We start from the raw sequence: 23341 nt of genomic DNA, 5'->3' as shown, positions 1-23341 counted from the left end.
GGATACATTTCCAAGCTTGATACGTGGGTGCCGCATCTCCTGACTGAAAGTAAAAAGCTAAACGGCATGACTGTGGCTCTTTCTCTTCTCGAACGTAACAAAAAAGAGCCTTTTTTAGATCGAATGGTAACAGGCGATGAAAAGTGGATTCTCTACAAAAACGTACAGCGAAAGAGGACATGGAAAACAGCAGCTGAAGGAGCAGAACCTGTAGCAAAGACTGGCTTGCATCCGATGAAGGTGTTGCTGTGTGTTTGGTGGGATCGCAAGGGAATTATTTACTTTGAACTGCTCCGACGCGGCGAAACAATCACAGCGGACAAGTACTGTGAGCAACTAACTAGACTCGCTGCAGCTATTCGAGAAAAACGTCCGATTTTGGCCAATCGAAACCACCACGACAATGCTAGGCCACATGTCGCTCAACAGACACTGCGAAAACTGCAGGAGTTGCAATGGGAAATTCTGCAGCACCCGCCATATTCTCCAGATATTGCGCCTTCAGATTTTTATCTGTTCCGGTCTTTGCAGAATAGTTTAAATGGCAAGAATCTCAATTCCGAGGAAGCTGTCGAAAACTACCTTACAAACTTTTTTCAAGAAAAACCAAGTTCTTTCTTCAAAAATGGAATCGACAAGCTTATAGATCGTTGGAAAACCATTGTAGAAAAGAATGGAGACTATATAATTGATTAACAAAAGTGTTATCTCTAAAATATAATCTATTGAAATTTATATTTAAATCGGGCACGAACTTATACAATCACCCAATATCATTTCTTTTCGAATTTTCCCCATGAATATATAAAATTTAATGTTAAGAAAATAAAATATAAAATCTATATTAAAAAAATTAATTCAAATTTACGTAAAAAATAAATTTTATGAAATTTTTATGAGTGATCGTGAGAGTACATATCATTTACCTCCAAAAGGCTGTCGCCTACAAGGATCATAAGTAGTTTGTGCCCATGACGCTTCAATACACGGCTCGCATTTTCTGCCGCGTACATTGAAGTGAAGTCAAACATGGCTACGTCCGGTTGGCCATAATGATTCACCGCAAATTCCATGTTCATCATTTGATATTCCGTCGAGAATTCCGCCGCTTCCCTCGCATACAGCATTAACGCCTCGCGATCTACGTTCTCTTTCGCGAGTAATTTTGCAGTATCAGCATGATCCTAGAAATCAATAATAATTAAGTTTAATTGTTGAGGGAAAAATAGAAGCATAGTTTTACAATAGCTTATTCTCTATTGTTCGACTAAATATTAAAAGATTGTTATTTTTATATTATCTGTTGTTTATAGTTATTCATTCGTTCGTAATTTAAAGATTCTTTGAGATTATTTTAATCATAATTTCATAATATTATGAAAGACATGATGAATATTGTAATTTTTTTACAAACTGAACAAAATATGTAGTATAATTAAAAAAAAATTAGATTTACATTAATACATCAACTTGCATCAACTGCATTATAGCATGTGATAATATATCGCGATATTCTAAATAATGTACAACATTTTATAAAACCTTTATCACAAAAATGTATAGAGATTAACGATCATCATTTCGAACATATTTTTCAATATTATAATTCTAATACCAAAAAATGATAACAAATGGTTAAAAGAAAGATATAATAACAATGCTAATATTTATTCGCAATTTCAAATTCATAAATCTCGAAATAATCTCGAATTAGATTTGACATAGCTGATTCGTTCAGTTCTTTTTTTAAATAAAAAATGTCCTACAAATATGGATTTGCAATGGCTACACAAATACAATTTCGAAATTCAAAAAACAAAAAATGAAAAAGTACAATTTTTGAAATGATTTCATTATTAAAAACAAAAAATTGAACTAGATCAAATATTAAAGAAATAATATACATACATACATACATACATACATACATACATACGTATATATACAATATATATAATATATAATATACAGAATTATACATATATACAAAATATATTCCTAATTCTGAATCTATAAAATATTATTTATAATCTATATATAATATATAAAATATTATTTATAATCTATATATAATATATAATATACAGAATTATACATATATACAAAATATATTCCTAATTCTGAATCTATAAAATATTATTTATAATCTACATATATGATTATGAAATTTTGTTACCTGCAGAATAACTCCCTTGTCGATTAAACTATGTTTCTTAGCAGTCATAACAAAATAATGTGTGTCATCTTTGTAATATACAATGTTCTCCAAGTCGATTCCTGTATCTTGATATAATTCCTTAAAAAACTTTTGATTAAAAATAAAGGCAACTCCACTGATCTCTTCAACTCGAGCTTCTGCCTCGGTTCGTTTATTTATGAAATTTGCAGTGATTGCAATGGCTAATTTTCCTCGAAATTCTTTTCGTTTAAAACCTTCTAAAGTATTTCTTTTGCCATCAGCTCCGATTAGCACGTCAAACTCATATTGAGAGACCGGATGATCCACTGGTAACGTTTTTGCTTTCCAACCAATCTCTGAAAAAGAAAATATATTAAAGTTTATTAAAATTTTTTATTAAATTTCAAGATAAAATTTATTAAAAATAAATATAAAAAATATAGATTTGATTTTTTTCTTTTATTAAGTGGATCTTAATATATATGAAAATTATTCTTCTCTCTCTTTATATATTATTCGTAAACATATTTTGGCATATTTTGTGTATATACTAATAAAACTATATGCACCTGTCTATTAAATGTATCAAATAAATTAGCTCCTTCATGAGCGCTAAATTAGTTCTAATTTATCTCAAAATCAAATGCTAATTAAGTGATAAAGTCTGGAATTAAATGTTCAAATTATTACTTTTTTTTTATTCGTATGAATTATAAATTTTTTTCATATAGTCAAGCCAGCTTAATGTTAAATCAGCTTCCCCAATATAAATTTAATTTTCTGCCGAACGGTTTAAGCACTTTATTCCAGATTTCAGCACCTAATTAGCATCTAATTTTTAAATAAACTAATTTAACACTAATAATGGAGGGCTGACTTGATGAGGATCAGAATAATTATACTTACATAATGATGCAACATTATCAATTGTAAATAGATAGATTATAATCATAGTATTCATTCCTAATTGCTAGTTTATGGATATAATTCGAATTATGAGTCATATCAATCTTTAAAATTTTGGAGAGAAAGAATTATAAAATATACAAAAAATTGCATTTTATAATAAAAAAGTTGATAAAAAATCGATAAATCTTTTTACATATTTTTTAGGTATCTACTAAAAAATCTTGGGAAAAATTCTCTGAGAATTTTTAGCTATTCGCATTGTTGAATTATTCAAATTATCAAAAATTGTTCAATCGCATCATTCAAAAATTTCGATTTTTTTACATTCCAACAATTATTATAAACAATTACATTGAAACAATTTCCATTTTGCTTAAGTTATTATGTAATTGCATCTGAAAGTAATTTCAGCAATATTCTATAATTAATCATTACTTACTGCCTTCCTCTTGATTTTGAGGTGGTTGAATCAAGGAATCAAAGCTCACGCTTTCATGGAACTCGACGCCGAGAATCAGAGCAACCTTAAGTAAAATACATTGCAATTGCCGAATGCTTATATGATCGATGGAACCCGCACAAAATTTTCCAAAGAACTTTTTCGCTCCCAAACCTCGTAGATCCTGGATAACAAAAGGCCACAAATGCAAAACGTTGTTCCTAGACATTCGGTCCCTTTTTTCTATTACCACGACTTTGGCTCCTAACAACTGTGCCTCTATGGCTGTGCGTAAGCCACATGGGCCTCCGCCGATGATCAAAACCTAGAGATAAACAAAATAGAAATATTTTTGAGGCAAATGCTTTTTAATATAATATTATATTGATTGTGAATAAAATTAACAAGTATGAATCAATATAAAATACAATAAGACCTTCGTTCGGAACTTTTATTATATATAAATTTTTATATTTTTTATCATTTAATGTTCTATTATTCAAATAAAATATCTTCTTATAAAAAAAATAATTCTATCCAATATGGCTAACAGAGAGAACTTTTAAAAAATATATTTCACTTTTGAAATATTACTCATAAAAAGAAAACAATTTGAAATGTGAAAATTAATAATAAAAAAGTGAAAATTGATAAATAAACTCACCCTTGTGTTCGGGCATGCTTTACCACGATTATAACATTTGTGATTAGCTCGTTGATCAAACTTCTTCCATAGCGCTTGTGCCTTCCATGATCGTAGCTTCGCCTTCAATTTTGGATAAAACTGATTAATGTTGTTCGGTCGAACTTTTAGTAATTCGCACAACTGTCTGTAATGGCCAAGAATAGATTTCAATGTAGTGGCATTACAAAACTGATCGAACACCTCGCTGGCCAACGCCACTTCCGGTGAGTTGATTGCCTGTTTCTTATTGATTGGATCCATCGTCTTTGGCTTTCAGTTTCGTGATAATTCATCAGTTCTTCATTATCTACAAAAAAAGTTTTGTTTATTTTTTATTTAACTTTTCATAACTTAAGTGCATATGCAGTACGTATATATGAATATAAAATTATAACACTATAAATTATAATAAGTATAAAATGTTTTCATGTGTCTTGACAGAAAAAATCCATTAATTGAATAAACAATGTTTAAGAGGAAATAAGAATACATTTTTTACAATTAGAATTATATAATCTTCACAATTAATGCATCACTTAATTTAAAAAATTGCATCATTGAATATATGTAGGCCAACTGGAGCATCTTTATTGTATGTTAATACACATATTCGTGGACAATAAATATATAATCATTTCTAGTCGCAAAATAAATCAAAAATTGCTTTGCATTTCAAAGTTAGCATACTCTCCATTCTCAGGATTTCAATATAATGCAATTGATACGAGTTCTGACGATAAAGTGCGAAAAAAAGAAAACTTTACTCTTCAAAAACATTCGCTTCATTTTTATGCGTATTAATATTTCATATCATAAAAAAATTTATTGTTAACAAAAAAAAAAGCGGAATAAGGAAAGATCGAGATAAACAGAGGAACTTACATTTTTTCATTTTTTACTTAAACGCGAATTAATCCGCTCCATTATAATTCTATTAACTCTCACTTATTATCGCATTCTTTACGAGCAACTATGTACTTTGCATTGAAGGTACCGATAGCCCCCGCGCGTTCTTCTTCTTTAGTTCGTTGAACTTGCGGTCTGATAACTTTGTAGCCCGTCTCATGCATTTGCTCTCACGTTTCGCCGAGGAAATGCGAAAACTTTTGCAGTGAATTTTCGGAAGAAATAAGTAGGGCTGTTACTTTTGACAATTTCGAAGTTAACTTCGAACTTTTGAATCTCTTCAAACTTCGAAGCTTCGAAAAAAGCTTCGAAGAATATATTTGTGCGAAAATCTAATTTTCGCGACGAATTAATTCAGAAAACGCTAAAAATATTGTACATACCATAAAAGGAATTTATTATTATATATCCTCAAAAATATGTAATTACTTAATATTAATTATTGCAACATTAATTATTGCATCATTAGAAATTTTATTCAGATTTTATTATATAATTTTATAAATGTGTACCTTCTCATAGTGATCACGGTATTATTACTATATTAAATTAACAATTGTATAATCTTGATTCTTCGAAGCTTCGAAGATTAAAATATCGAAGTTTCAAAGGTTCGAAGCTTCGAAGATTTTAGTGCCGAAGCTTCGAATATCGAAGCCTTCGAAGCAGATCACCAGCTTTAGTAATAAGCTCATTAATATCTCCTGAAATTCTAAGCTGGATTTTTCTGTTATTTCCGTATAGTGAGATGGAAAGTGCGAGAGAAAAAAAGAGGTTAAGAAAGAAGAAATGAAGAAAATACACAAGAATATATCCGGAAAATTATATATATCTAACTGTATAATTACATTTATAATTTGTAACAAGAGCATAAATTATTATAAAAATTTGTATTGTTATAGTAATTTAATTTCGCACACCAAATAAATTAATAGAATTAAAGAAGAAACATTTTGAGAGATTATCACATCTTAAAATTTAATTAGATCATTGATATGTTCGATAAAGTGATGGGATGTTCAATAAAATTGAATAGATATTTTATTATACCCAAGCACAATTGCTTTTATTGAAATTTTAGAAATTTTATTTTAAGATTGCTTTCATCATTCTTCTTTTTGAAGATATAATGCATAATAAACCAAGAATTTCTTAACAATGCACTTGGAAAAAAGGAGCAATGACTAATGTAGTGTAGATAATTAATTGTTGACAATAAAAATATTTAGTATCATGTGTCATGAAAAAATAGCATGTGACAAAATATATATTGTCAATACGTAGTTTACCATGAGAATGAATCAACTAATTCGTGACTATGATATGAAATATATCTACTGTATCATCGCCCAACATAACACTATTACATCAAAAACTGCAATCTCGAATATTCGTTTGAAATTTCCAGTGCTTTATTCATTTATTATCTCATTTCTCTTGTAATTTTAAAACTACTAAAAAAAAATTGTCATAAAATAATAAAATAATATCAAAAATTTTGATATCATGATCCCAGACTTTATTTTAAAAGTCGTTAGAAAAAAATAAGAGGAGAATAAAATAGAAAAAAAAAGAAAAAAAGAAAAGAAAGATGGAAAAGGTATTGAAAATTGCAATCTCTCTCTTAATCAAAATGTATTCATCCAGCCATTATCGAGCTATATCGAGAATGAAAAAAATTAGAAGAATTAGGAAAATCTAAATGGCTTATATTAGAGATTCTCTAATAACGATCGTGACAATATCTTACTCTCTAATTTAATGCACTATGATGCGCTCACTAATAAAAGTCATTGTAAAAATGGTTGAATGAGTTGCTCCATTTTGCAAATCATACTTTAGATTGCCATCAATTATGTAAAAATTGTAAAAAGATATGTGATAATAAATCAACGGTTATGTGCATAGTTTAAATTTTGGAAATATAAATAATATTTTTAAAACATTTTTACTTATTTCTTTTCTTGCTTGAATTTTGTTTAATTTATTCGCATGTAAATTGAGAAAAATATTAAATAACACAAAGAATTCTTTTATTTTTATTTAATTCAATATAAAAAAAAAGCTATTTTTTAATATCTTTAAAATATTTTTTTGACTCTGTGTCCAAATTTAAAAATGACGCAAAATGATCAGAATCCAAATGTAAGTGGGAGTTGACAAAAAATGGCGGACCAATCAAAAGTGGCTATCTTGTGTCGTGACTCTTATAAGGCTATGTTCCATTTGGCGATCGCAATGCTCGTAGGATCATTCCATCCTCGTTATTCATCGACAGTTAAATAAAGATATAGATAATACTCGAAAATGTTGCGATCGCCAAGCGAAACGTTGCTATAGAAGAGCTATAAAATATAAAGTCCCCTCCCTAAAATTATTTTACTTTTTTCAAGAATTTTAATATTTTTATTTTAATATTTTTTATGAAATAAAAAGATCAATCAGTTAATAACCCATTTTTTTTGCATAGACATATTTTTTTATTTCAATTATATATGTACTCTGTATATTAATCATTCCATCTTATACCGTGCGTATAAGTATCAGAATAAAAGTATCAAGAAAGAAATTGTGCATATGAGTATTAAAATAAAGCCATCGAGAGAAGAGAACTTTAAGAGATATTTTATATTATTAGAATAAATCTCGAAACATGCGCATAAAATGTAAAAAAATATAAATTGTACAGTGCAAAAATTGATAAAATTGAAAATATTAATATTTATAGATACAACCCAAATACAAATAAATGATGTATATATAAATAAAACAATTAAAGAACAATATATTTTTGACTTAATAAAACATTTTTTTATAGTTTACTTACATTATTTGCTATCATTTCCGATTTTTATAATATGCTCAATAGAAAGTAAAATCTAAAAAATTTTGAATTGAAGAACTTTTGGACATAAAATATGCCTTTGAAAAATTATAATTTACAAGAAAATTAATCTGCAAATCGTGATAAAATTCTTTGCATAAATCATCTTGATCGTTTAAAGTACTTTCACAAAAAATGTAAAATTTTTATCGGCGTATTCTTTTTATTGCATGTTATATTCCTATATGAGCGGCATACAAAAATTTCTTTTTTTTTTATTGGAAAAATTTTTAATCTGTGTTGTGAATTGCTGTGAAATTTTCTGTGTCACTTTTAATTGCGATATAAAATAATCTATAATTCTTTATCATTTTTTTTTTTTTAGTGGAGATACGACACAATCTTAGAAAAATAGGGGTGGTTCACATCTCGCAAACAATTTCAAAATGTTAATGTTATCATAATAAGATGTACCTCTTGAAAATAATTTTAATACATTATTTCGAATAACCATCATGTTTTTTTCAAAATCACTTTAATATGAAAATCATTAAAAAAAAAAAAAAATTTAAATAGGACGCATATAACTTTATATTATATATGTTTAGAAAAAATTTGGAATAACTTTTTAATAACAATTTCTTTGCCTAATTTGGAATTATCCAATTTTTCTCTAGTAAAACTACGGAGATTGTCATTTATCGCAACATTTCAATTTTTATCTTTATGATTAAGTCCTGAATTAAAATTTTATCTGACATTAGTATTTAGATATTTCTAATGTTAGATAATGTACTGTTAAATATCTCTATCTGATATTAATTGTGATTACATTTATTTGGTATTAATTGAATAATGAAATTTTATTATCCACGTGACACACATCTTAAAATTTAATTCGCGTTTCTATTTTATTCGTTTTATATTTCAAAAATAATTTATGCCTTGATATCCTTGCCAAAAATCCATTGTTAAAAAGATATCCAAACGTACATACATTTGTGAGATATCTTATATAATTATATATATATATATAATATTCGTATTTATATAAACGCGCATACACATGCATAAATTTATTTAATGCACATAAATTGATATCATAAATTAATGTCATATAACAACATACATGAATATATACAGGGTGTTTCAGAACAACCTTCCATCCTTAAAATGACGTATTCCTGATACGATTCTAAGACGATTTTTCCTTTACCAAAATTTGAATTGAAGCGTATTTTGTGTGTGTGTGTGTGTGTGTGGGTGTGCGTGTGCGTGTGCATGCTATGCATACGTACGTATATGAAAGGCTGCGTCACGCTGCGTATAATTGTATGACTGATGGTGTTACAAGACTATGCTCTCTCGCAGCAATTTTGTAGACTTCTGCAGGACTTCTTCCTATTTACGATTCGCACAAAACACACATGACAAGAAGAGTTGAAGAACGGGGTCATGGAACGGGGTGGGCAAGTGTAACATTCACGCACCATGGGAATACCGATGGGATATCATCATTCACATGATGCTGACCGATCTATCTCGATTGATCATTGCATGCAACTCACCGCATAAATGAGCACTACACACCCACTATCGTCCATTTCCTTTTATATCAGTTCGACTGACACATACCGAAGGCTGCTGATGAGACTGTGAAATGACCACTCCGAGGAGATTCCGTCGACAGACAATGACGAGCAAACTATGAATAGAGATACTCTAGTAAGGGATCGGACAACAGGTCAACAGGCTGCGGATTGGTCGCCCGCCATTCGAGGGACACTTCCGGGTTTCGAAAAATGCGCGCCATGCTTTCGACAGCTTTGACAATTGCGCTCTCTCAGTGAGCTGCTTTGGTTAAGTGAATGCAAAATTTATAAAACAAATTCGTAAAAGTAAATATTATATATAAAAAAGAAGGGATTAATATTGATCTTGTAATATTTTATAGTTTGCAAAATCGTTATTTAAAGTAAAAATCATATAAAAATGTCACTTTTGTATTAGCACACAGTTTAAAACATCGCGCGAACGACTTCTATTAATATAATCAATATTAATGTATTAGACATATTTCTGAGATATATCTCAGAAGTCGTTTACCAGAGATTTACATTATCATAAAAATGCATGTAAAAAATCAAACGCTTCCATTTTATATTTATTTCAAAATGTCTATTATATTGCAGTAATATATCTGAAATGTATCTGCAATTCCTTGAATGAAATATTTCCGAAGTGTTTCTGCAATATATTATATATAAAAATTGAACACTTCTATTTTGTCATGGTTTCCTAAAATTTTTTTATTTTTTTTTAAATTACATTCCTTAATAAAAGAGGTTGCTTAAAATAATTATGTCTGCTCCTCGTCTCTAGACGTAGTTCCATCATCACTGTAATTTTGTGATGCTTCTTTTTTTGCCTTTTTAGTTCTGAAAAATATATATATTTTAATACATTATACAAATTTTAATACTACTTATACAGTACAGCTTTTATATAAAATTAGTATTATTACTTTTCTCTGGATAAACGTAAATTTGCTTGAGCTAACCAAGGTGCAATACTTTTATGTTGCACATTATTCTCCTCAACATTACTACGATGAAGATGAGCAGCTTCTAAAAGTTGTAATTGATTATAAATTAAATTGTACACACTTATATACTATATATAATTGACATCATTATCATAAAAACTTACTCATTTAATTTATTGTCAAACTCATTAAATTTGTCAACCGTTTGCAATGGGATAAAATCTTCAATTTCGTCAGTTATCGAATTTTCATTTATTACCCAGACAGCACAAGGATGTCCTTAGGACGTCCAAAGGGCATCCAGGACATATATGTAGGATATCCTCAGGATATCCCATTGTAATCCTCAGATCTCCTCTGGATGTCCCGAGTCCCGAGGAAGAGTAAATGATAGCCGTATATTAACCTCTGGAGAATCTAGGGAGATCCTGTGGAACATCCTAAGGTTTTTTATAGGATATGTTAGGGATATTTTTCGTATGTTTCAAGGAGCAAATTTAAAAATTTAAATATGAATTAAAATTATGTTTTGTTATTTACTGCCAATATTAAAAATCTAATATTAAAAATAGTTCACCGTTCTTTAATATTTAAGGCTTTCGTGCTGTACATGAATATTTTAGGTTTGGCTCCCAGGTTTGAGTTGTGTAATATTTTCTAAACAATCCAATATTTGAATTCCCTATGTTGGGATTGCATCAGAGATTGAACTAATAGAAAATAATTACATTTATAATTTTTTGTCAGTTGCTCTTTGCAAGCCCTATATAATTCTCATGACCAAATCTCAAATACGAGTTCGCGTGTCGCATAGCGGTAAACAAACGAACTAGCGGTTGAATACTATGGTTTGTAAAGTTTTTGGAATGTTGCGAACAGTAACATTTCTCATGAAATATTAAATAAATAATAATTTTGGATATATGAAAATGTGCGCATCAAATTCAATTATTAATATTAAACGAAATTAATGTTAACAATTAATTGCACATGTATATGTCCTCTGGAAATCCAAAAGACATCCAATATAATAGACAGGGCAGATATATCCTACAGACATCCAGGGGTTATCCAGTGGACATTTATAGGACATTAATACTTATTATAATACTTAAGATTTCTAAATTATATTAAATAGCCGACACAACTAAAAATAATTATGTATGCATATTAAATTTTTATAAATATATTTATAATAATATCTTAAAACATCCTACAAATGTCCTGAACCGTCCTGGACATATTCAGGATGATCCTGAGGATGTTTTGTGCTGTCTGGGTAGTTTATCTCTTCCTGTATTTAAGATATTTTCAACTATCTGTATTCTTTTATTCAAGTCTTCAATTGAACTTGTGAGTTTGTTTATTTTGCCAATTATATCCTTGCTAAATTCTGAAATAAAAAAAAATTACATCAAATAATTACAAAATCAACTAATCAAAAAAATTTTTAGAACTGATGCAATAACACAATATACATGATATTTACCTACAAGACTTGAAAGTATTTGTTCAATCTTAGAAATACTAGTTAAATCTACAACTGGTTTCAATAGACTCTTTTCATGTACTGTTGAACAGCTTTGATTATCATTGTTATCATAGTTTGCAAGTAATGTTAATGAAGAACTTCTACTAAATTGACTATCAGCTACTGTTTTCTTTTCGACATTTATCCGAGTTTTTGTAGCATCTGTAAAAGCAATATATGATGAATGCATTACAAAAAAAGAAACTTAAGGCATTTTAATATATTTAAATGTTGAAATTTGTAATCCTTAATATTAGTAAGAAATTGTAAAGTAAAAAAATTTTTAATTTATCACAAATATTTCGTTTTATTCAATTAAAGCAACCAATACTAAAGCGAAAAACTTTAAAGTGTTTATTTTAAAATTATTGAATGCGTTATGATAAAATTTTTCTGAAATTATCTCACCTTGAGATTTATTTGTAGTTTTAGTACATTTCAAAAGAGACTGAAAGTTTGCTGGTTTTAATGGCAATTTATCATGAGAAGCTTTTTTGACTTTTTTCCTAGTTTTAGCACCGTTGTCATTTTCGTCATTTAAAGTGGAGGCATCATCTGTAGATTGATATTTTTTCTTGTGACGCTTTGATCTTGATTTTTTCAACTTAGTTTCATCTAATTCAGATAATTCTTGATCAGATGCTACTTGAATAATTTGTAGAATGTCTTTCGCGCTTGAGTAATCATCTGTAAATAAATATATACACATAAATTTAATTACGCATCTATTAACCAAACAATTCTTACACTCAAATTTTCATGAATACATATATATATATATATATATATATACCATAAACCGGAATCTCTTGGACCATCAGTGTCTCGCATCACTATATTTTAATAATCTAATTGTGTTTTTATGACTATAATTACTTTTTAATAAAATTTTGACAATTCTTCATTAATGCAGCATTTTATAATTATATCATATTCTAGAAATTTCAAATGCGATTATAATATCTAATTTTTTATAAGTTTCTAAAATCTGTCAGCAAATTTTCAGAAATATTACAAATGCAATGTTGCATCTGAAACATTCAGAAATATAACGTGCGCAACGTAAATGTAATATTACTTTCATCATGTATCAGAAATGTTTCTAAATCATTGCATCTGCAATATTTCTTCTGCAATATTACAGAAACATACAAATATTAAAGCAAACTTTTTTATCTTTTTGAAAGATTTCAGAAATATTGCAAATACAATATTTTAAAAAACATGATGCAAGTACATTCCTGAAATATTTCGGATGCAAAGTTACAACTGAAATGTTAATGGAATATTTCTGTACCATTTCTGAACATTACAGTATTTCAGCAATATTACATGCCGAGTGGGAAATCAGCACCTTGTTCAGTTTTTCGCCAATAAAGACAGGTCCTTCTACGAACGGGGAATTATGAAGCTCACCGAAAGATGGCAAAAGATCATCGAACAAAACGGAAAATATATCATTGATTGATCTTTGTTCTTTATATAAATAAATGACTTTGAAAAACATACAAAAAATACGCAATGACTTTTTACTCAACCCAATATATGTTCCAATAATGTCTCAACAATATTACATTGCAACTTGCAAGATTGTAATATTACTGCAATGTAATTGCAATGTTCTGTGCTGTATGGGAATATGCAAAACGCTTCAAATTTAATAAACTTTGAAAATATATAAAGACATCCAAGAGAGATAAGAAAAAAGATTGTGAATTTACGCAATTACAACGAGTTTCTTCTCGTCTCTCTTGGATGTATATTCTCTTATATATTCTCTAAGTTTATCTATTAGATTAGAAGCATTTTGCATATTAAAAAATTATTATCTATAAATAATATAATTCATAAAAATTAAAATTTTATTTATATAAATAATTGTTCGAAACCGAAATAACAAAAGATCATAATCAGCTGTAACGAGCAATAAAGCGCAGCTTAATCGCGCTCGAAAATTGGCGCGTTAGCGGCCATCTCGCGCGGCGCATGACTCGCCGCAAATCAGAGCGCGCTTAGCCAGCGGCGCTCAGCAAATCACGCCAGGGCCCGCGGCATCGCTCGTGCTTATCGATGCGGGCCAGCGGGCCACGCAACGGTCACTCGGGAGGGCCAAAATCACAATTAAATACAAATAACAACCTTCAATTTTAAATAATCATCGACAATAACAGCAGGCTCGATCTTTCGCAAAAAACATATAGAAACTTCTAGAATACTAAAATACCGTTAACACCATCTCTGTTTTTCTTCTTTTTGCTAATTCCCAGACAGCACAAAACATCCTCAGGATCATCCTGAATATGTCCAGGACGGTTCAGGACATTTGTAGGATGTTTTAAGATATTATTATAAATATATTTATAAAAATTTAATATGCATAATTATTTTTAGTTGTGTCGGCTATTTAATATAATTTAGAAATCTTAAGTATTATAATAAGTATTAATGTCCTATAAATGTCTACTGGATAACCCCTGGATGTCTGTAGGATATATCTGCCCTGTCTATTATATTGGATGTCTTTTGGATTTCCAGAGGACATATACATGTACAATTAATTGTTAACATTAATTCCGTTTAATATTAATAATTGAATTTGATGCGCACATTTTCATATATCCAAAATTATTATTTATTTAATATTTTATGAGAAATGTTACTGTTCGCAACATTCCAAAAACTTTACAAACAGTAGTATTCAACCGCTAGTTTGTTTGTTTACCGCTATGCGACACGCGAACTCGTATTTGAGATTTGGTCATGAAAATTATATAAAGCTTGCAAAGAGCAACTGACAGGAAATTACAAATGTAATTATTTTCTATCAGTTCAATTTCTGATGCAATCCCAACATAGGGAATTCAGATATTGGATTGTTTAGAAAATATTACACAACTCAAACCCGGGAGCCAAACCTAAAATATTCATGTACAGCATGAAAGCCTCAAATATTAAAGAACGGTGAACTATTTTTAATATTAGATTTTTAATATTGGCAGTAAATAACAAAACATAATTTTAATTTATATTTAAATTTTAAAATTTGCTCCTTGAAACATACGAAAAATATCCCTAACATATCCTATAAAAATCCTTAGGATGTTCCACAGGATCTCCCTGGATTCTCCAGAGGTTAATATACGGCTATCATTTACTCTTCCTCAGGACATCCAAAGGAGATCTAAGGATTACAATGGGATATCCTGAGGATATCCTACATTTATGTCCTGGATGCCCTTTGGACGTCCTAAGGACATCCTTGTGCTGTCTGGGTATGATATAAATATTACAAAATATTACATTGTGATATATCGAAATGTAATATCTCAGTAATATTTCCGTAATATTTCATTTTTATTCTAATATTACTGTAATATTGTAATATCACTGTAATAATACTGCAATATTACATATGTGTGTTGTGTGAGTTGTAATGTACAATTCTCGTTCCATTCTCGTTCCAAGTCGGCAAACACGTACTACTGACATAAGTAGGAAAATACACGAAAAGTGTTGATAAATAGAATGCAATAACACTTATATCCATTACTTACTTGAAATATAATAATTCTGAGAGAAAGGATGTTCAGAAAATATTTACAAAAGGAATATTAAAAACTATATGATTGAGATTACCAACTTTAAAAATGCAGGAAGTGATGAACAACAAGTATCTAATTGCAATACACAATAGTATAATAGTTAACAACAGTAGTGTACAACAGTAATAATCAAAACAGAAAAGAATAAAGAAAATATAGTGGTTAAACGAAGACATAGGAAGCCAAATGAGCAAGAAATCTACATAGAAATTAGAAATTAAGAATATATTTTCACTGTTGATGGAAGCGGAGAAAGATCAAGGCAATTTTAATATGGATATAAGTAAGGAGATAAGAAAGAAGATAAATACAGAAAAGCAAGAAAAAGAATAGAAGCCACTAGAATTGGTATTGCATGGCAACATAAATGATGATGCAGAATTTGTTGAATTAATAGAGCAAAGCGTTGAAAATAAATTCAATATTAAATACCATGAAGAAAATGTGGTAATATTATGATATAATAAAAATGATTATGATATGTTGAATAAAGAATGGAAGGACAGAACATCAAATTTCATACATATACACCGAAAGATGAAAAAAGAAAAACATATTATACCAGCAAATTATTAGCAAATTTAATTATGATATTGCAGCATGCTTAATATAACATCGATTAAAAGAAATCACTTTACTTGCACTATTCCACAATACCTTTATTCGAAACTAATAAAATAGAAATAAAACATATTTAATGTAAAATATTCACACAATCACATATTGGATCATTTTTTATCCTATAAAACATTTTCATCAATTTCTTACACTCGTGTGGTATTTGTGTTAATTCTAAACGGTTGTTAACGGTTGATTGGAATGAATTTTATATGAACCGGATGAGAAGGACGAATTATAATATCGGCGGTCAACCGAACATCCTTTAAATAATCAACGGGCTCCAAATAAAAATTGTGCACCAAAGGAGCTATCATAGCTTTCAACTCCAGCAGACCGAATCGTTGACCTACAATTCAAAATCTTATCAAGAACAATCGGCATAAGAAGAAATATAAATCGCGAGCAATTTACCTATGCAATTCCTTGGTCCTGCACTGAACGGCAAATAGGAATAAGGATGACGATTCTTTATCTTCTCGGACAAAAATCTATCCGGATCAAATATTTCTGGATTTGACCAAAAATTGGGATCTCTATGAACTCCGTAGATATTAAGATATAAAATCGTTCCAGCAGGTATAACATATGAATCTGAAAAGCGTATTATAAAATTACAAAATATTAAAATTTATAAAAATAAGAGTCCTTTTGAGAAATAAAATATACATAATATTGTATTCTTTGAACATTAAAGCAATTGAACTTATTTTACATTTGAAAATATATATACTTCGTAAAATGACATATTCAAAGATATATGCAAAAAAAGTGATTAATTATTACGTAATTTTACATCCTCTTCAACGTTTCGTAATATGAAAGATACGCTGGGATATAAACGTAGCGCTTCCTTTAAACATCTATCTAGTACTGGTAAATTTTGCAACGATCGCATTGTAAGTTTCCCTCCGTTCTCCTGCATCGTGTTATCGACTTCAACCCTCACACTTTCCTATGTCATCGATAATAATTAAAATGTATTTCTTAATATATATATTCTATTTTTTATATACATGAATACAAAAAAATTTAATAAACAAAAAAATAATAATAAATTCCAATAAAAGTTTGATACTTGTATTAAGTAATTTGAATAAAAATCGCAATTTAAAAAATATATCGCAATATACTGAAAAAATGTACCTGGATATCTTTGTGTTCAGCTAATAGTAATAAAGCAAAGGTTATACCCATCGCTGTTGTATCGTGACCCTGTAATCATCGTCATATCATTAAACGAGCTTACATAATGTGTACCAAAAATAAAACAAGAAGATTATAAATATATACCTCAAACATAAAAGTATCGACTTCTTCTCTGATGTCCAAATCAGTTAAAAAGTTGTCTCGAGATGCTGCTATTAAGAGATCCAACATAGCTAGCCGCTTTTTCTTAACTAGAAATAAAAAAGCACATTAGCGTCGATCTTATTTTTGTATGTTACGCTTTAATTATATGACATTATACTGGTTTAACAAATCCAGATTTTCTATAAGAAATAATAATGATTTAATTTTACGGCAAACATATGTTGCGTTACGTGTGATATTATGCATTTAGAATAAATATTACAAGCATAATTTTAAATATTTTAGATTGCGTCAACAAACTAAAATAGAAGCTGTGATTTCTTATGTACCTCCAAATACTTCGACATCATGTATCTCCGTCTCTTTGTCATTTTCAAGGTTTTTTAAGTATCGATCATTGGTGTGTTCGTGATAAAGTTTTCTTTCCGCGATGATCTACATATGAATAAAATATTAAATTTTTAGATTTTTCTATTAAATAATAATATCACATCGTACTATACCATAAATATTAATAGCATGATGTGTTATTAACATTTACGATTAATCACGTAATCTTCCGATTCGAAGATTACCAGATTTAGTATAATTTTATATAAAAAAAAAGAGAGTGGAGACGATTTAAAATATTATATAATTTATAGCGTACTTTTTCCGTAAATCCATGCAATATTCTCAAGATTTTTTTTTGCTTTCTTCCTTGTGGCGATAATGAGAATAACAAATCGTTATAGAACCAAGGCCTGAATGTTCTAAACCATAATTCAAAAACACTATATAATTTCAAAAATGATATAATTTTGTAAAAACCTTATTTAAAGCCGTCATAAAATCTGAGAGTAATCTTTAAGTAATCTTATAGATTGTAAAGAATATAGGTAAAAAAAATTTTTTTAATTATGTGTGGTATTTAAAAAATTCAAAAAACATAATATCTTTGTTTTAATTATAGATTTTTTAATTATAGATAATTTCTCTTCAAATTTTATTGCGCAATTTATTTTATTTAATATTTTAATATTCTAACAATTTTAATATTTTCAACATTTTAAAAATTGCAAACAATTTTTATTTAAAAATAAAACATTTAACGAAATGACGTCTTACACTAATTGTTTACCTTCATATGGTTATATAACAATAATTATATTTTTTTCAAAGTGTATGGCAATATCACAATCATAACTGGAAGGATCATATAAATGTTACACAATTATTTACTACGTAATAAGTTACCTATAAACCACCAATTCGATTATGTCGTGAGTCGCATTTCGATACTGTTGCTCGAACTCACCAAATTTTTGCAGAGAGATGCCCATGGCAGTTTCTACAAGTGCATTTATTATATAAGATACACAGTCGAAAATTGTCAAAACTGAATATTTCATGAATAGTTTTGAGTATAAAAAATCGAATATTTTCTATTCTTCCTGCAGCATCGATACTTTGTATAGGAGCAAATTATCTTCTAATCTTAACCAATCATATCATTTAGAATGACAACCCCGTACATAACTTAGGACAATAAGAATTTTGCAGAAACTTTACCGCATATGGCGTTGAGCGTATGTTCGCTAATAAATGGTATTAAATCTTTTACAACTGTTCCTCCGACGTCTTTCAAAGATTTTGTCATACAATCGCCCTCCTTGATCAAGATATCAACAAATTGATTCAATATACTGAAATGGAACGTAGGTGTTAATATTTTTCGTCGTGTATGCCACTTAGCACCTAAAACAAAAACGCAATAACGTAAATTATGCAATAAAATACAAATAATATTATATAAGATTATTCTCTCTATTAGTTTAATGTTTATTGAGCAATTCTCAAATAATATTATTATATTACATTAATATTTTTATAATTTTTTAAACTTTCTTTTCATGAAATTTTTGTGATAAACGGAGGTGCAAATATCAACTTGAATTTAATCATTATTTTGTAATTAAAATTTTATGGGTTGGTAGATCGAAATAAACTATAATTTATTAAAAAGCCTGTTGCGTGATGATGTTCATTGTTATAGAATATATTCTTTAATTGAAACATCTATTACATTTATTTACTTGAGAATATATGTATCACGGTGAAATTATCTCTCAATATTATTTCATTTGTGATTTTTTTTTAAATTTATTACTTTTTACAACGAAAAAGTTAAGTTATGTAAGAATTCATCGTTAAAAATAATATTCAAATATAATTCTTACATTTTATTTCATTTCTTGTGATGAAAAATCGAAAACAAAACTATAATAATAAAGTATGTACGCTCATATGTTAAGGCCATTATGTTACCTGTGCTCGTGAGAAGACCTGTACCAAGCCAAGGATGTAACAAGTTATATAGACTACCTTTCTCGATGTGCTTGGTGCTACTTAGTATTGTCTGAAATTATCAAAAACATGTTAAGAACGAAACATTAGTTTATTATATCACTCAATGTTAGATACACAAATAATGTATTAATCGTATGTCGAATATATAATTTCGATCAAGTATCGATATTTTCTCTATTCTATCATTTTAAGGAACCTTTTTTTTACGAACAATAATCTTTTTATGAATCGCAAGATTTTTAAATCTAACTAAATTGTAATATCTACAGAAAATTGAATTTCTTTTATTACCTCCAGATCATCTGGATGACGGATTTGCACAATATTTGTGAAGATAATCCTCAATTTGTAAATGGGATAATAGTTGTCAGATAGACTACAAAATAGTTTCCAGATTTTTTCTGAAAATTATATTATAAATATCAAAAATTAATTTTATCATTATTTGGTTGCATCTTTACTCATATACGTTGAAAATAAATAATTAATAGTTATGATAATGATTTGCAAATGGATATTGCTGAGAGAAGAACTAAAATATGTAATCTGTATGTGGATATTTTTGATAGATATACGTTCCAGAGCACAAGGTTTTATGAATTTAACTTGTGCTTGTATGTGTGCATGAATAATGAGTTGATTGCCAATTAATGTAAATAAATTAGAAATTTTATACTTGCCTGCTGAAATATGAAATTGTAATGCATTGCCAATAATCGGATCACCCAGTGGTCCCGGTAAAAGATTAAGGAGTCGCATAGTTCTTCCATAATGTACGTAATGATAATATGCCAATAAAATAAACGTGGATAATAATAATATAGTGATAAACATTGTTTCTTGATGTTCTTGACCGTTTAATTGAGCTTGATCTTCTTTAGTTTACTGTTTTACTGATCCTTGAATACATATTACAAGAGCCTTTTTTGTTTTTGTTGTTTATTTAATTTATTTAAAAGTTTTTGTAAAAATAATATAATATGCATTTAATAAGATTATAACAATCGAATCAAGCTAACTTGCGGTATTTGAGAAAATTTATGTAAAAATAACGCGTTCACTCATTGTGATATTATTAAACATTATTTAGATTTTGCAATAAAATGTTATAAAGTTTTCATTTTATACAAATACTACCGATTATATAAGAGATTCACCTTATGCGAAGATCAGTTGAAACACATTCAAATGTTTGAAATGGAATTGCAAATATCTTCAAACAGATACATGTGCTGGTAAAACAAATCTATGCGAACTGATAATAAAAATTTAAGCCACCTATATTTATAGTCGTTTTCCAGTTATATAATCTCGATTGCTATAGTCAATTTGTCCAATCAATAGGCTTCGTCTATCGTCATCGCTCATGTCAGAGCAAAATTCAAAGGTTAGTATCGATAATCATCATTATTAATCATCATCTTTCAATTGTAACAAAAAGAGCAGAATATCAGAGAACAGCGTATAAAGATCTTAGTTTGCTGAATATAAGTCTCTTGCATCTGCATTTATATATCATTATTTAATGAGTTTGCGTCGTAAAAAAAATTAACATTGAAGCCAATGAGATAATAAAACAAGATGTCAGTCCACGCCAAAAAAATTGTTGTGCTAATGAACATTGCCAAAGTGTACATGGTCGAACAATTAAGTTTCGCGACTCGCTTTGCATATCCGAAAGTTTGATTCGTTTGTGTTGCCATTTTAGAGAGAATTTCGAATCTTAATATTTCGATCGTGTACATCTTATTATTTAAAAATCTGCTTTTTTCTGCAAAAACAATGTTATACTTTTTGAATATTACGGTCATTAGAAATAAAGAGAGAGAGAGAGAGAGAGAGAGAGAGAGAGAGAGAGAAAGAGAGATGAGCACCATAAAATTTTATTCTTTTCATTTAACATGTTTTTAAAATATCAAAAATTTAATGTTATACAGATATATTACCGAATCTAATCTATATTACCGAAACTAATATATATATAAATACATTTAATATTATACATTTTAAATCCTATTTAATATAAATACATTTTATATTACGTGTTATTTCTGTGTTACATAACAGTTATATTCTGTGTTTGCTGGGGTACTATCATAACTAGTGTAAGCGCGTACTTTTTACATAAGTTTTCTTAAATACCATAACCCATTGTTGTGCCTCCGTAGAGGCACGGTAGTTGGGATCGTTTGCCGGAAGGAATTTAAAAATTCGGGCTTCGCCCGAGAACTTCACTAACTTTATTTAAATAATTCAGACACTTTCCACATTAAATAAATAGATAAATATTAGCTTTATTTGTGGTTTGGCTTATTTACAATGTTCCCGCACTTTCGCTCGCGTCGCGTATCGCGATAGCGGATATCTTGTCGTGCGCGTATCTAGAGTCGAGTTTCGGTCTCGAGACTCACTTCTTGCTTCTTTGTATGTATTTCTGTCGACTGCGTGGCTATTCAATATTATAATAACTATTGACACTCGCTTTGACACTCGCGGCTGTTAGCGATATTACTCGCGTAAAGGAATAAAGATTGCGCGCGTATGTAAATTAATGATCAAGACTGCCCGCGTAATATTAATGATAAAGACTGCCCGCCGTTCGTTAGCGCTGGGCCTTTTTATTAACTCCTTTTGGCTTCCCGGGAGGGGGTCGTTTAGCGACAAGGCTGTGTGTCGTGTCGCTTGATTTTGGCAATATCCGGATGCAAGCTAAGAAGTTCTAAGTAAGACTTCTTTGTTTGCACTTTCGCAATTTCTTTATTCTTTTTTATTTCGCTTTTAAGTAGGACTTCTACGTTGCATTTTCGCAATGTTATTCTTCCGCTTACCCTGATTTCCGCATTTTCGCAATGAAATGATTGCACGGTCGCTCGGGCTTCACGCGTGGCTCGCGTTGTCAGCGCTTTGTTCAACGCTCGTAACGTGATCTGTATTCGCGTTACACGTTGAGCAATCATATAAAATAATATGTATTTAGAATAATATATTTAATAATTCGTGTATAGCCTGTTCGGGCTATAACACCCATACAGCACCGAAAGATTGCAGAAATGTTGCATAGACCTTGCATTGAAACATTGTAATATTGTATGGAAATTGCGAAATGTTTCTGCAATGTTACTGCAAGTCTGCGTCAAAGTTGAAATGTTCGCCCTTAGAAATATTACAATGTAATATTACAGTAATGTTACGGTGCAATGTAATATTGAAATGCGTTGCTACAAATATGCAGAACCCTTCAAATTTGATAGATAAACTTTGAAAATATGTAAAGACATCTATTAAAATCTGAAATATCGTGCATATTAAAAAATTATTATCAAATTTTTGGTTTTATATAGGAATGGAAACTATTTAACAATTTCCTGTTATCTAGTTAACATCGCTATTTTATAAATAATTTAAAATTTTACTTATATAGATATTAGACTCTATTTTAC

General features: G+C 29.0%; 2 protein-coding genes and 1 long non-coding RNA gene across 11 annotated transcripts in view; all 3 read right to left on the bottom strand.

The window, feature by feature from the left end:
- The window catches only part of Mical (Molecule interacting with CasL), a 44555-nt gene extending 34926 nt beyond the window's left edge, over nucleotides 1–9629 (bottom strand). For 5 of the 8 annotated variants that reach the window (XR_011447791.1, XM_070306551.1, XM_070306555.1 and 2 more), the window contains exons 1-5: nucleotides 9241–9629; nucleotides 4192–4519; nucleotides 3528–3852; nucleotides 2177–2535; nucleotides 927–1184 (exon numbers count right to left, since the gene is read on the bottom strand). Coding sequence is in view for 7 of the 8 variants with exons in the window: in XM_070306551.1 (XP_070162652.1) it covers nucleotides 927–1184; nucleotides 2177–2535; nucleotides 3528–3852; nucleotides 4192–4473 (1224 nt within the window). In the remaining variant the exon portion in view is untranslated. The remainder of the gene's footprint in view (nucleotides 1–926; nucleotides 1185–2176; nucleotides 2536–3527; nucleotides 3853–4191; nucleotides 4520–9240) is intronic. The other 3 variants (XM_070306552.1, XM_070306553.1, XM_070306554.1) reach the window with 3 other exon arrangements.
- Nucleotides 9630–10274: 645 nt separating this feature from the next.
- On the bottom strand, nucleotides 10275–10810 carry LOC138938495 (uncharacterized). Its single transcript, XR_011447713.1, has 3 exons — nucleotides 10652–10810; nucleotides 10467–10569; nucleotides 10275–10380 (listed from the first exon to the last, which is right to left on the bottom strand). It is a non-coding gene; the product is annotated as an uncharacterized lncRNA (long non-coding RNA).
- A 5443-nt stretch (nucleotides 10811–16253) lies between these two features.
- LOC138939080 (cytochrome P450 4C1-like) lies at nucleotides 16254–20775 on the bottom strand. Of its 2 annotated transcripts, none has more exons than XM_070306597.1 (11): nucleotides 20582–20775; nucleotides 19860–19950; nucleotides 19104–19289; nucleotides 18789–18882; nucleotides 18202–18304; nucleotides 17882–17987; nucleotides 17532–17638; nucleotides 17385–17453; nucleotides 17025–17193; nucleotides 16653–16832; nucleotides 16254–16587 (listed from the first exon to the last, which is right to left on the bottom strand). In XM_070306597.1, exons 1-11 carry the CDS (start codon nucleotides 20669–20671, stop codon nucleotides 16424–16426), a joined length of 1359 nt encoding a protein of 452 aa, XP_070162698.1. In that variant the 5' UTR covers nucleotides 20672–20775; the 3' UTR covers nucleotides 16254–16423. The 2 variants fall into 2 exon arrangements, with proteins under 2 accessions (XP_070162698.1, XP_070162699.1); XM_070306598.1 differs by lacking the exon at nucleotides 20582–20775 and adding an exon at nucleotides 20193–20272.
- Between the last annotated feature and the right edge of the window lie 2566 nt (nucleotides 20776–23341).

Source organism: Polyergus mexicanus, unplaced genomic scaffold (assembly GCF_030449975.1).
Source record: "Polyergus mexicanus isolate NDT 795.1 unplaced genomic scaffold, iyPolMexi1.0 SCAF_13, whole genome shotgun sequence".
Classification (NCBI taxonomy): domain Eukaryota; kingdom Metazoa; phylum Arthropoda; class Insecta; order Hymenoptera; family Formicidae; genus Polyergus; species Polyergus mexicanus.
Note: the sequence above shows the minus strand (reverse complement) of the source record. Positions and strands in the feature narration are given on the sequence as shown.

What these genes read in the sequence shown, in the direction of transcription:
- LOC138939080 (XM_070306597.1), bottom strand. Translation starts at nt 20,671, where the DNA reads ATGGAAGAACTATGCGACTCCTTAATCTTTTACCGGGACCACTGGGTG. An exon ending in TCGATACTTTTATGTTTGAG is followed by an intron (nt 17,454 to 17,531) that starts GTATATATTTAT and finishes CGATGATTACAG; the next exon opens with GGTCACGATACAACAGCGAT. An exon ending in AGGACCAAGGAATTGCATAG is followed by an intron (nt 16,588 to 16,652) that starts GTAAATTGCTCG and finishes TTTGAATTGTAG; the next exon opens with GTCAACGATTCGGTCTGCTG.